This window comes from Artibeus jamaicensis, unplaced genomic scaffold (assembly GCF_021234435.1).
Source record: "Artibeus jamaicensis isolate MK-2021 breed Jamaican fruit bat unplaced genomic scaffold, CSHL_Jam_final scaffold_1964, whole genome shotgun sequence".
Classification (NCBI taxonomy): domain Eukaryota; kingdom Metazoa; phylum Chordata; class Mammalia; order Chiroptera; family Phyllostomidae; genus Artibeus; species Artibeus jamaicensis.
In genome coordinates this window covers 23,174,275-23,187,325 of record NW_026522030.1, presented here as the reverse complement: position 1 = coordinate 23,187,325, position 13,051 = coordinate 23,174,275, and the positions used below count along the sequence as shown (strand labels likewise).

At 41.8% G+C, this 13,051-nt stretch overlaps 1 protein-coding gene across 10 annotated transcripts in view; it reads right to left on the bottom strand.

Annotated features, from left to right (window-relative positions):
• APTX (aprataxin) overlaps window positions 1–13,051 on the bottom strand; it is an 83,114-nt gene that overhangs the window by 42,778 nt on the left and 27,285 nt on the right. For 7 of the 10 annotated variants that reach the window (XM_053656562.1, XM_037159902.2, XM_037159905.2 and 4 more), the window contains 6 exons: window positions 12,313–12,359; window positions 11,774–12,076; window positions 11,027–11,086; window positions 9,637–9,863; window positions 5,161–5,264; window positions 2,858–4,440 (listed from right to left, as the gene is read on the bottom strand). In XM_053656562.1, coding sequence (XP_053512537.1) covers window positions 4,286–4,440; window positions 5,161–5,264; window positions 9,637–9,863; window positions 11,027–11,086; window positions 11,774–12,076; window positions 12,313–12,359 — 896 coding nt within the window. In that variant the 3' untranslated portion in view covers window positions 2,858–4,285. Of the gene's footprint in view, window positions 1–2,857; window positions 4,441–5,160; window positions 5,265–9,636; window positions 9,864–11,026; window positions 11,087–11,773; window positions 12,077–12,312; window positions 12,360–13,051 lie in introns of those variants that run through there. The other 3 variants (XM_053656566.1, XM_053656565.1, XM_037159906.2) reach the window with 2 other exon arrangements.

Here is a 13,051-nt window from a genome sequence, read left to right as displayed (position 1 = left end):
GTAGCTCAGTGGATTGAGCACAGGCTATGAACCAAAGGCTCGCCAGTTCAGTTCCCAGTCAGGGCACATCCCTGGGTTGTGGGCCAGGTCCCCAGTAGGGGACACATGACAGGGCGCTCGAGAGGCAACCACACACTGATACTTCTCTCCCTCTCTTTCTCCTTCTCTTCCCTTCTGTCTAAAAATGAGTAACTAAAATCTTTTAAAAAGTAAAAATAAAAGAGTTAAAAACATTTCTTGAGCCATGTTTCAGTCTGTTCAAGCCTGTTATGTATGAGGAGTGGAGCCCTAGGTGTTCACCAGGGCCAAGCAACTCAGTCGCTGAGTTGTGATGCTGTATGTGGGGACGGGGTCAAAGAGGGGCAATGGCGATCCCCTCTGCTGCTCCCTGCGGCTGGGGCCTGCACAGTCTGTCTCACTGCTCGCTCCTTCACTGGTTTATCTGTGCGCAAATGTATGACCACAGTCAGCCTGCTGCCTTGCGCCCTCCCTGGGTCCGCCCATTGCTTCCTGGCACCTGGGATCTGCCAATGGCTGCCTGCACAACCTGGGTCAGTCCGGTGGATCTTTCCTGCCCAACCCCGCTCTGCTGCTGTCTCTGCCCCTTATCAGTCTGGCTGAACGGTTCATTGTTGTCAGACTTCTGTATAGTTCAATTTTCTGTGTTTTGGCTGCGTTTTTGTTACTAAAACTTTGTTGTCTTTATTTTTTTTTAATTTGTTTTATTTAGTTATTTTTCAAGTACAGTTTTTTGTCTATTTTTCCCATCCCAGCCTCCCCCGCCCCTTGCTCCCCACCTCCCTCCCATTTCCACCCCCCTTAGTTCTCGTCCCTGTGTCCTTCCTATTTGTTCCTCCAAATCCCTCCCCCATTTTCCCCTTAACTTCCCTTCCTACTCCCCTCTGGTCACTATCCCTTGTTCTCTATTTCAGTGTCTTTGTTTTTTTTTTTTTCTGCTTGTTTGTTTGTTTTGTTGTTTAGCTTCCTGTTAAAGGTGAGATCATATGGTATTTGTCTTTCAACCCCTGGCTTATTTCACTCAGCATAATGCTTTCCAGTTCCATCCATGTTGTTGCAAAGGGTAGTAGCTCCTTCTTTCTCTCTGCAGCATAGAATTCCATTGTGTATATGTACCACAATTTTTGGATCCATTCATTTACTGATGGGCACCTAGGTTGCTTCCAACTCTTGGCTATTGTAAATTGTGCTGCTATGAACATTGAGGTGCATAGGTTCTTTGATATTGATGTTTTAGGATTCTTAGGATATAATCCCAGCAGTGGAATTGCTGGGTCAAAAGGCAGGTCGATTTTTATTTTTCTGAGAAAATTCCATAATGTTTTCCATAATGGTTGTACCAGTCTGCAATCCCACCAACAGTGAACTAAGGACCCCTTTTCCCCACAACCCCTCCAACATTTGTTGTTTGTTGCTTTGTTTATGATAGCCATCCTGACTGGTGTAAAGTGGTAAGGTCTCTTTTGAGAAATCTGCTGACAGTCTGATGGGGACTCCTTTGTAGGTGATTGTCCCCTTAGCTCTTGCTGCTTCTAGGATTCTCTCCTTCATTTTAATTTTGGCTAATGTAATTATGATATGCCTTGGTGTGTTTCTTCTTGAGTCCAACTTTTTTGGTACTCTCTGAGCTTCTTGGATTTCTTGGAAGTCTATTTCCTTTGCCAGATTGGGGAAATTTTCTTTTATTATTTGTTCAAATAATTTTTCCACTGGTGGTTGTGTCTTTCCCCCTTCTGGTACCCCTATAATTCGGATATTGGAGCGTTTAAAGATGTCCTGGAGGTTCCTAAGACTCTCCTCATTTCTTTGAATTCTTGCTCCTTGACTCTTTTCTGTTTGGCCATTATTTGCTTTCTTCTGGGCCACTTCATTGATTTGAGTCCCAGTTTCCTTTTCATCTCTATGGGTTTTCTGTGGAATTCCATTCATTTCCCTTAGTTTAGCCTTCATATGTTTCTCTAATTTGTGGCTATAATCAACCAGATCTGTTAGGAACCTGATGACCAGTGTTTTAAACTGTGCGTCTGAGAGTTTTGCTATTTCTTCATCGCTTAGATTTATCTCTGGGGCTCTGAGGTCTTTCTGCGACATTTTTGGTCTGTTCTGGCCCTTTAAGCTGGAGAAGCGGCGCGTTGGACTCCCAGGTCGCTGGGTTGTGATGCTGTATGTGGGGGCGTGGTCAGAGCGGGGATATGGCGGCGCCCTCTACTGCCGCAAGCCACGGGGACCGCTGGGCCCGGTCCAAGCGCCCGCTCCCTCGCCTGTCCGCTGGCCCACAGATAGGCAACCGCAGTCAACACGCAGCCCCGCCTCCCCACTGTCTCCTCAGCAGTCGCTCACCCGGTGGGTTGCTCGGTCGCTCACTAGGTCCAATCCTGGGTTTGGAACCCGTGCGTCTGGATTCGCGCTCTGGATTCCGCGCCTGGGTCCGTCCGACCGGAGTCCTGTGCAACCCCTCACGAGATGCCGGTTTCGCCCCTTACCGGTCGGGCTGAAGAATTTGTTGTTACCGGACTTCCAAAAAGTTCAATTTTCCGTGTTCTGGTTGTGTTTTCTGATGCTCATATTTAGTTGTCCCTAAACTTGGTTGTGTGAGAAGGTACGGCACATCCATCTATACCTCCATCTTGGCGGAAGTCCTAAAACTTTGTTGTCTTTAAACCTGGTTGTGCAAGGAGGCACAGTGTTTCCACCTACGCCTCCATCTTGGCAGAAGTCAAAACATTTCTATAAATACGTAATTAGTACTACGTATTAAATATGTATCAAAAATCTGGGGGGAAAGTGTGCATCATACATGGCAAAATACAGTAAATTCAAGAACAAAAAGAGTCACATCCCCAATTTAATCAAACAATTTAATCAAAACACTTTAGACTTTCCCTTACTTTTAGTTCCAAAAGCTGATTTGATCCAACTGTTCTGTCCAAATTCCTTCTGAGGGGAAAATGAAGCTGTGCAGTTCTCTGCAACTTTTTCATTCAACAACTACTTTTACGTGTATCAGAAATGACCTGTGACTGTTCGCTAAACTCCCAACAGTTTTCCACTACATGAGAGAGACACCCCAAACAAATCAACTTTATTTTCAGACAACAGATCCAAGCAGGAGAGCAAGGAGACTTGACAGCTGAACTGTGATGAACATTAGGCTGCATAGTTCCTCATCATCCAGGAACCCCCGATATTAGAAGGAAACCCCATCCCTCCACCCCATCACCAAGCCTGTTTGCTCAGGGTGAGAGAGAACTTATGAGACAGACTTTCTGAGAAGGGAGAATTTGGGTGGTTTTGGATAGAAAAACATGAAAAGAACAGAAGAAATTAAGTCTCCCCATGACAGAGGAAAAGAGAAAGTATATTATAGAATCAAATAAGATCAGAGAACAAGTATAGCATAGAAAATATAATCAGCCCTGGCTGGTGTGGCTCAGTGGATTGAGTACCAGCCTGCAAACAAAAGGGTCACAGGTTGGATTCCCAGTCAGGGCACATCCCTGGGTTGTGGGCCAGGTCCCCAGTAGGGGACACGTGACAGGCAACCACACACTGATGTTTCCCTCCATCTCTCCCTCCCTTCTCCTCTCTCTAAAAATAAATACATAAAATCTTTGAAAAAAATATAATCGATAATATTATAATAACTATGTATGGTGACAACTGGGTACTGAAAATACTAGGGGAAACACTTTGCAAAGTACATGGTTATCTAACCACTATACTATATACCTGAAACTAATATAAGGTAATATTGAATGTAAACTGTAATTGAACATTTTCTTTGATTAAAGTTCAGAAAACAAAACTAAACGGTGCCTTTCAGGATAAACAAGGGATCCCTCTGGCTGCTCTGAGGAAAGGTTACTGAATGTCTCCAGGAAGGAAGGATAATTTTAAGGAGAAGAAATACATAGTCCACCCTCTGCTTCCATTCCTGCATTAGGTCAGTTTGAACATAGTTTTGCTCATATTAGTCAGAGCTGACATGGGTCCTAGATACGATTGGGCCTATCCTAGCCACCCTCACCAACCAGAGAACATATTCATGACAAACCCAAATTCCTAATTCCTGAACCAGTTCAAGTCACCCCACACTGTAGCCACTCAGGAATAGTACAAGCTTTGTTTACAAAAACAAACAAAACAAAAAACTATATATTTTTAATTCAAGAAGTAAGTAAAAGTTCACAAGCAGTCCAGAACAGGGGCCAGGAGTTTGCTCTAAACATTCAGTCATACTTGCTGCAGAAGCTCAGGCTCCACAGAATCACTCTGGCCAGTGCTTCCTGAGATGCTCTTTCAGCTGAGGAATGGAAGGCAGCAGCTGCTGGCACTCATGACAACGCAGGGGCAGCTTCAAGAGCTCAGGCATCCCATCTCGGACAGTCACTCTGCCAGCCTCTTGTACCATTGCGATCACAGCTGCAAGCAAGGAACAAAGTTCAGAGCCCAGCTACTCTGGAAAGCCAATATAAAATTTTAAAAATCTGACTCCAATGAAAAATATGAAAAAATTTGAGGTTAGACTCATTGCTAGGAAAATGGGCTTGATCGATTCTAAATCTAGGCAACCTATTTTGGAGATGATTACTTTCCTTTGAGATACACTCTAAACAATCTATGTTACTATGTCAAAGGCTTATCACAGTGTTTTACTCATGGTTGGCTCTTGGTCAATGGCCCTGGTCATTGTTAACTTGCCAGCATACTGAAGTTCTACAGAATACACACTGGGAAATGCTTCCTTCTGCATACATAGCCTTCCCCTGTTTATTAACCACTCCTGGCACGAGGTAGTCCCAAGCTCCTGCCTACCAGATGGCAGAGGAAACACAGAACTATTTAGAGCTTTCATATCTATGAAGTCCAATAATTCTCAGAACAATTTTTAAGTCCCCTGTTGTTATAATAAAACACCTTTTTGATCTTGACATAACAGCTTTCTAGGTCCCCCAAAGGCTGCTCACGACAAAGTGACAATTCTACTATATGCCCTATTAAGGCTCATTAAGGCTCTCTTTATAGGGAACACAAAGTTATACATGAGTTTTGAGACCTGGTAATTATTTAGGGAAACGGCAGAATCAAGTATAAGAACACGAGAAAATGAAATAAGTGTAAAAACCAAAGAATACCGTTTACCTTGTGATTCTAGGAAGTATTCTGTATTAAAAGAATTCCAGTGTTTTTTGTTTTTAAGGCAAGGAGAATCAAAATCCTGGCTGATGACATGAAGGTGGACATGGCTAGTTGAAAGGGAAAAAACTGATGATTAAATCCATTAAAGACTACAGTTAAGTTAAAAAGACAAACAGTACAAGTATAGGTATGTACACTATTGACAGTGTTTCCATTCAATTCAATTCATTCATTCACTTAAGACTATTTAATGCTCATCAAGTACCTAGAAGGGCCAAGCTCTGTTCTAGCACTGAGAATTTAATAGTGGACAAAATAAGAAATGCCTCTGTCCTTTCAGAAATTATGTTCTCATGAGGGGGGACAAGTAAAATATAAGTAAATCCATAAACAGGGCAAATTCAAATCATTAACATTGCTAAGAAAATAAGAACACAAGGAAATATGATAGAGTGTCCAGGGGGTACAGGCTGCCTCTTTAACTAGCTTGGGGTGTTCAGAAAAGGCCTCTCCCAGGAATGATTTCAGCTGATAAAGCAGTCAAGCAAACAAAGATCTGGGGAAAGAGTGCTGCAGAGAGCAGGCGGGCCAAGCACAAAGGCCCTGAGATGAGAAAGGGCTTAGTGTAGCCAAGGAACAGGGAGGTAAAATGGCCAGAATGACTGTAGCCATGGAGCAGAGATTAAGTAGGAGACAGATCAAAAAGGTCTCCTAGGTCAGCAAGGGGCTAGCACTATATTCTGTGTGTGCTGGGGAGCCATTGAAGGATTTTAAGCAGGGGAGTACTACTATCTGAGCCACACTTTTAAAAAATGACTCTGACTGCTGGGTGAAAAAAGACTATAAAGTGAATAAGGATGGATACCGAGAGACCTAGCAGTTCAAGCCAGAAATAATGATGTCTTAGACTAGAGCTATAGACTAGAACTACTAGATGACAAGAAGCAATCCAATTTTTAATACATTTTGGAACGGAACCAGTAAGACTTACTAATGAATTGGATATGGGTTTGAGGAGGTGCCACCTACAGAAATGGAGAAGCTTACAGGAAAAGTAGATATGAGGAAGAAACTCAAGAATTCTCTTTTCAACTTGTTAAACCAAGTAGTATGCCTTTTTGTATAGCTTTGACTCCTAGAATCAATAATACTTTAATAATCTAGGAGCAAGGACACCCTACAATCAACATTACAGAAACCTAGTGCCCAAATCTTGGTTTATAAATATCAGTCTCCAATAAGAGGAACTAGGGATCTTGACAGATGTGGTTCATTCCAGGGCTAGATCAGGAAAAATATAAGATGACCCTGGAATATCTTATTTCAGAAAATAAAGAAGTGCTCAAAAAATGTTGGGGGCATGTCAAAGTACTGCAGGAACCAACCTAAAGGAGCATCCAATGACCACAGCTAGAACCATTTGAGCAACAAAATAAATAAATAGGTCAAACTAAAACCTATAGAATAAAATAAATATCCATGAGTCCTTACTGATAAGTAACTGAACAAATACAAAATAGGGCCCTGGATGATGTGTCTCAGTGGATTAAGCACAGGCCTGTGAACCAATGTGTGGCCGGTTTGATCCCAGCCAGGGCACATGACTGTGTTGTAGGCCAGGTCCCCCATAGGGGGCGCATGAGAGGCAATCACATATTGATATTTCTCTCGCCCTCTCTTTCTCCCTCCCTTCCCCTCCGTCTAAAAATAAAATAAAATTTAAAAACTGCAAAATCAGGGTCAGGTGAGGGTAGGGAGACAGCTCTTCCACATAGAAGAATTCCAATTAATAAATTAGAAGGAATGAGAAAAACATAAAATCACCACTAGATAAACTCCATAGCAATAACTATCGCAGGCAAGATCCACCAATAGAGATGCTAAAATTACTGGGCTAAAGTTTGAGGAGGAACAAGATGGTAGCAGTCTCAAAATATTCATGATATTCATCAATTATAAAGGAAAAAAATAGTAACTTTGAGTAGAGAACCTGGCAGATATCACTTAACAAAGTGACCAAGGTTAACATCATGAGTTATAAACCATACCAACATCATTCACTCCTTGATACAATGCATTGAGGATACATCACTGCTGTGGCATTTTTGCAACAAAAAAAAGAAAGAAAGAAAAAAGCATAACCTCAATCTAAGATGAAAAAAACATCAGACAAACCCAAACTGAGAGACAGCCTATAAGATAATTAGCCAGTGCTCATTAAAAGTGTCAAGGTCATAAAAACCAGGAAAGGAAGCAATGGCGCAGATTAAGGGAGACTAAGGAGAGATAATAAATAACTGCAATGCAGGATCCTGGATAGGATCCCAGAGTAGAAAAAGATTGTAAGAAAAATGGGTGAAATTCAAATAAGGTCTAGTCTATAGTTTAATTGTGGTGATGTTATGGAAGATTTTTGTTCTGCTTTATACTTTTCTGTTTTAGATTTTCGACATTGAAAATACACTACTGTTACAACTTAAAAAAGTTATTTGTTACCTTTTTCTTTCTATAACATTTATTCAAAATTATATCATAAAGAGTGATCATAAAAGGACATTAAGTGGCAACTTTACTCACTGCTCATTTTGTTTCCCACCCACACCTGCCATTGCTTTCAGCATTTCCCTTAGCACAACAGCGTTCATTCTATGAAGAAGGCATGCACACCATGGTCACTATGGGAAAAGGGCTGTGCAGTCAAGGGCTCTGTTAGTCACAAGCTCTGCAGCATTAGGGAAATAAATAGCATTATGGCTGACTTTTGCCCTAAATCTTTAAAGAAGGTTTTAACAATATAAAATATTTTTCTAATAAAGTATAACGTACATTCACCCCATGACCTAGCAATTCCATTCCTAGGTACTTATCCGCAAGAAAAAAATGAAGTATGTCTATGATACACGCAACAATATGCATGATGCATGAACCTCAAAATTATTCTGCTGACTAAAGAAAGCCAGAATGAAAAACAGTATACATTATATTATTCCATTTATAAGTTCTAGAACAGACCAAACTCTTCTGTGCTGACAGAAATCATAACAATGCTTGGGGGAAGATTAACCAGAAGGAACACAGAGGACCTTTCTGGGGTAAGATGACAGAAGTACTTATTCTGTATCTTGATCACAGTGATAGTTACATTGTATCTACATTTGTCTAATTTGACCATTTGTACATGTGACCAAACTATAATCTTATTATGTATTTTATTCAATGTATGTTGTGGCTTAATTTAAAATAAAGAGTATTAATAGGAGAAAAATATGTGGCATGAAAATTTTATTAGGTTTAAGTAGCCTAATTACCCACCTAAATAAAATGTGAAGACTGTTGGGTGCTTAAAAAAAATAACCAAAAGGTATTATGATACATGGTACAACATAGATGAACCTTGAAGAATTATATTAAGTAAAATAAGCCAATCACAAAAAGACAGATTTTATATAATTCCACTTATATGCAGTACCTAGAGTAGTCAAATTCATAGAGACAGAAAGTAGAATGATAGTTTTGAGGGGCTGGCGGGAGGATGGAATGGAAGGTTGTGTGGGAAGAGAAAGTTCCAGAAATAGACAGTGGTGATGGTTGCATAATGTAAATGTACTTAATGCCACTAAACTGTACACTTGAAAATGGTCAAAATGGTCAATTTTGTTATGTTTATTTTACCACCAAAAAACCCCACCCAAGATAAAAACTCTGAACACCAATTAGTCTGCTTATCCTGCTGCTTGGCTGTAACCAACTGTGGAGACCTGCCTTGCCCGCACTCTGAAAACAGTCGTTCGTCTCTGAATCCTTCTGGCTGTGAGCCAAAAGAAAGCAAACTCTGCACTTTTCTCTCATTTTGTTTTTTTTTATAGAATTTTTTTTTATTTTATTTATTTATCTTTAGAGGGGAAGGGAAGGAGAGAAAGAATTATCAATGTATGGTTGCCTCTCATGAGTCCCCTGCTGGGAACTGGCCTACAACCCAGGCATGTGCCCTGACTGGGAATCGAACTTCAATACTCTGGTTCGCAGGCCTGCACTCAATCCACTGAGTTACACCAGCCAGGGTTTGTCATTTTGTTTTAAATCTTAGATCTACTAAGCTGTCATGACAGAAGTCAGTGACATTTGTCTTCTTCAGAGCAATGGTCCTTAATCACTTAGGGGTTATGGAGGCTTCTGAAAAGTCACTGACCACAATTCTTCATCAGAGAGTAATAAAGGTGCTTCATCTAGTTCACAGCTTAGGTCCTCAGAGGCTTATACTTTGAGAGGAGCAAAAAAAGTATGATTGAATTACAAGCAGAAGTAGGAACTCAAGGCTCATAGGCAAGTCAGACAGAAGGGTGGAAGTTTCAGCCATCCTGCCTTGGAAACATCCCACTCTACCCCTCCGTGGCTATCGGCACACTAAGCAGACTCAGGCTGAATCCATTTGCCCACCAGGACAAAATAAGGACATACCAGCACTACCCACAGGCTTACCTCATACTGGGAATGGCATGGTAGCCCAATCGAAAGCGGAGTTTGCTGGACTCAGCAGTATCTGCAATCACCTTTTCCCCAACCGCATGCATGTGTTTGAGGAGCTCCAGGTGTTCCCTGGTCACAGCCTTCAGACTGGAAATGGAGGCCCATGGTAAGACCAGCCAGTGGTGACGAGCCTTGGGGTATTTATCCTTAATCACCACCACCTGCTCATCTTTGTAAACCTGGCAAAGGGGCACAGGAAAAGGGAACAGATATCTTCCATGCATCTTCTGTGTGCCAAATGATGTCATATTTGTTAACTCACTTAATCCCTACCACAATCATCTACAAAAGGCTTTAGTATCCCAATTTTGACAGATGAAAGTGCAGAGACTCAGATAAGTTGAGTCTTGTGCAAAGTCACAGTCACTAAGTAGGAAATCTAGGATTGCAACCCAGATTCAGTGGATCACTACGCTACACAGAAGATGCACAATACAAAGTAGTTCCTAAGGATCTGATGTGAAATCCCTGCAGGCATCAATTCGAATGCCCCTTCTCCACCCTACCAGCAGACCACATGCCATCTGCACATGTGTTCCTAGAAGCACTTTCAGATCTGGCCCCATGTCACCCCAGGATGTAATTTAAGAAGAATTCAAACAACCCTCCCAGGGTGATGCCGAACTATTAACCCCAGAGCGGCCTGTAAGTACAGTCACAATATATCATCTAATGCTCTCTTGAAAGAAACCACAATAAGGTTAACTCACCTCCTGTTAACAGTATACAGAATTTCAGGTGCTCACTTAACTGGCAATGGGAAAAGCTACCTGTCCTCCCAAAATAGCCCAGTGAAACAAATTTCATTCAGCCCTGGCTGGTGTTGCTCCGTGGACTGAGCACCAGCCTGGAAATTAAAGAGTCACCAGTTCAATTCCCAGTCAGGGCACATGACTGGGTTGTCAGCCAGGTCCCCAGTAGGGGGCATGCAACCAACTGATGTTATCTCTTGCATATCAGTGTTTCTTTCCCTTCCTTCCTTTCCCTCTTAAAATAAAAATTTTTAAAAAAATCTCATGCAGAATGACTGATCTCTTTTGATTTCATTTGTAGTTACAACCTCTGCAGAATGGTCATTTTTTAAAGATTTATTTATGTATTTATTTTATTTTTAGACAGAGGGGAAGGGAGAAAGAGAGGGAGAGAAACATCAATGTGTGGTTGCCTCTTGCGTGCCCCCTACTGGGGACCTGGCCTGAAATCCAAGCATGTGCCCTGACTGGGAATCAAACCAGCAATCCTTTGGTTCACAGGCCAGTGCTCAATCAACTGAGCCACATCACCCAGGGTTCTAGTCATCTAAAACATGAAATGTATTTCAATGCAAAAATTTTTTTCTGACCTGCATTTTGGGGTCCTGCATAGAAATCTTCAAGCCTTGACTCCAGTGGCCCAATGACTCCTAAAACAAAAAGGGTAATGTAAATTTCAAATGCCAATAGTTAAATATGGCATTAGTTAACACTGTATGTCAGCAAAGTCCAACCATACTTGAAAATAAGGTGTAATTTTTAAGGATTTATTTTAGCCCTGGCTGGTGTGGCTCAGTGGATTGAGTGCCAGCCTATAAACCAAAGGGTCTCCAGTTCTAATCAACCAAGCTACCCAGCTAGGGCTTAAATAAGGTTAATTTTTTAAGAATTAAACTATATCCCCTTTATCGCAATCTTTTGCCTTTGTAATCATAAGTCGTCCTCATTTTCTTTCTGTGTTCAGAGCTGCATGTCCTCTCCCACTCCATCTAAGCTGGACTATGCTTCCACTTTGACATCAGGATAAAAATAACATGATCTATGAAAAGTGTTTCAATGCTAACCTTCCAGATTTACACATTACTGACCCATTTAAGTAGTTCATTGTTAAAGTACAATGCCATTATCACACTACCTTCAAGTGGCTTACTTAAGGAATTCAAGAGAAAAGTACCAACTGACTGGTGACACCAACAAGTGACTCCTCCATCTTGGTTAATAACCCTTGCCATGGTTAATAACCCCTCATGTGTGCCTGGGCTTTGAAGTGTATAAAACAATTAAGCAGTCATTATATCTCCTTTAATCTCTTCAGCTATCAGGCACACTATCCTCACCTTTTTGGTAGATGCATCTGTTCCCTTGTTTGGGGGCACAAAGCACTGGCTAGAGTCACTCCCCGGCTGCAGTCCTGTACCGGGCTCAGCTTCCTGGGCAGCATCCCTTTTTACAGAATCACTGCTGCCTGACCTCCTTCTCTTCCTGTGTGTCTCCAGGCCAGGGCTCTTTGCCTCCTCCTCAAATTCTACAATATATGGATAAAGTTCATTCACCATGTGGAGAACCTGGCCAGGCTGCAGCTTTACCTCTTGGTCCTTCCCAATTATGACTGAGTCAATGCTGGTGGGATTGACCCCTACCTAGGAAATAATAATAAAATAATTATAATAATAACAATAACACCATTACAAATACAGGCACTGCTATGTAAACCACTTACTATGTGCCAGGCACTGTGTTTAATGATCACTTCCACTGCTCCATCACTCCCACACATGGCAGAGAAGAGTGATGGGCTGGCACAGACACTCTAAAGTCAACAGCATGAGAGACTCATCAAGTATAAAATGGAAATCCAAGTTATATAGAGACATACCTGCTTTACCCTGACGTATCCTTTGTTACACTCTGCTTTCAACTGTACTGAAAGAGATTGAAAAAAGTTAAACCCAGATGCCATGAAGAACCAGGCACTTACTCCTATTGTCTCTATAAGACATTGAAGTCTCACTCTAGGAGGCAACCTGACAGAGGATTCCTTAAAGGCCCATGAGCAAAACTGCCTGTCATACAGGTGGCTGGGGCTCCAAATCCTCCCATAAAATGTCCAACAGTGTCCACACTCCCTTACCTACTACTAATATCCCTAATGAGGCAGCTTCACTGAATCCCCACAGGTCTCCCTATTCCAGAGTTCTTGGCCCACCTGGGATCAAACACTCTACAGTCACCAAAAGGGACCCACTTCTCTCACAAGCTCTTGGCTCAGGATTAAATCAGGCTTCTACTATCATATAAAACTATCAGATGCCTTTAACAGATAAAGGGGCAAATGATACATTCCCAGAAAACAGAAGTTCAGCTGGCCTTGGGTTGGAGGAATGGAGAGAATATTCTAGGAAGAGGAATACTCAAACAGAAAGTCTGAGTATGTGTGAGAAGAAGTAACATTAAGCACACATGTTCAGAGAAGTGAGCAAAGCTTCTGGAATGAGACAGGGAGCAAAGAAGAGACACCATAGCTGCTCTCCAGGGAGGACAGGCAGAGGACAGGCTGACATTGTGACAAGGGGGACAGAGAGCAAGAAGCAGCACCTGCTTCTGTATCTCAGACC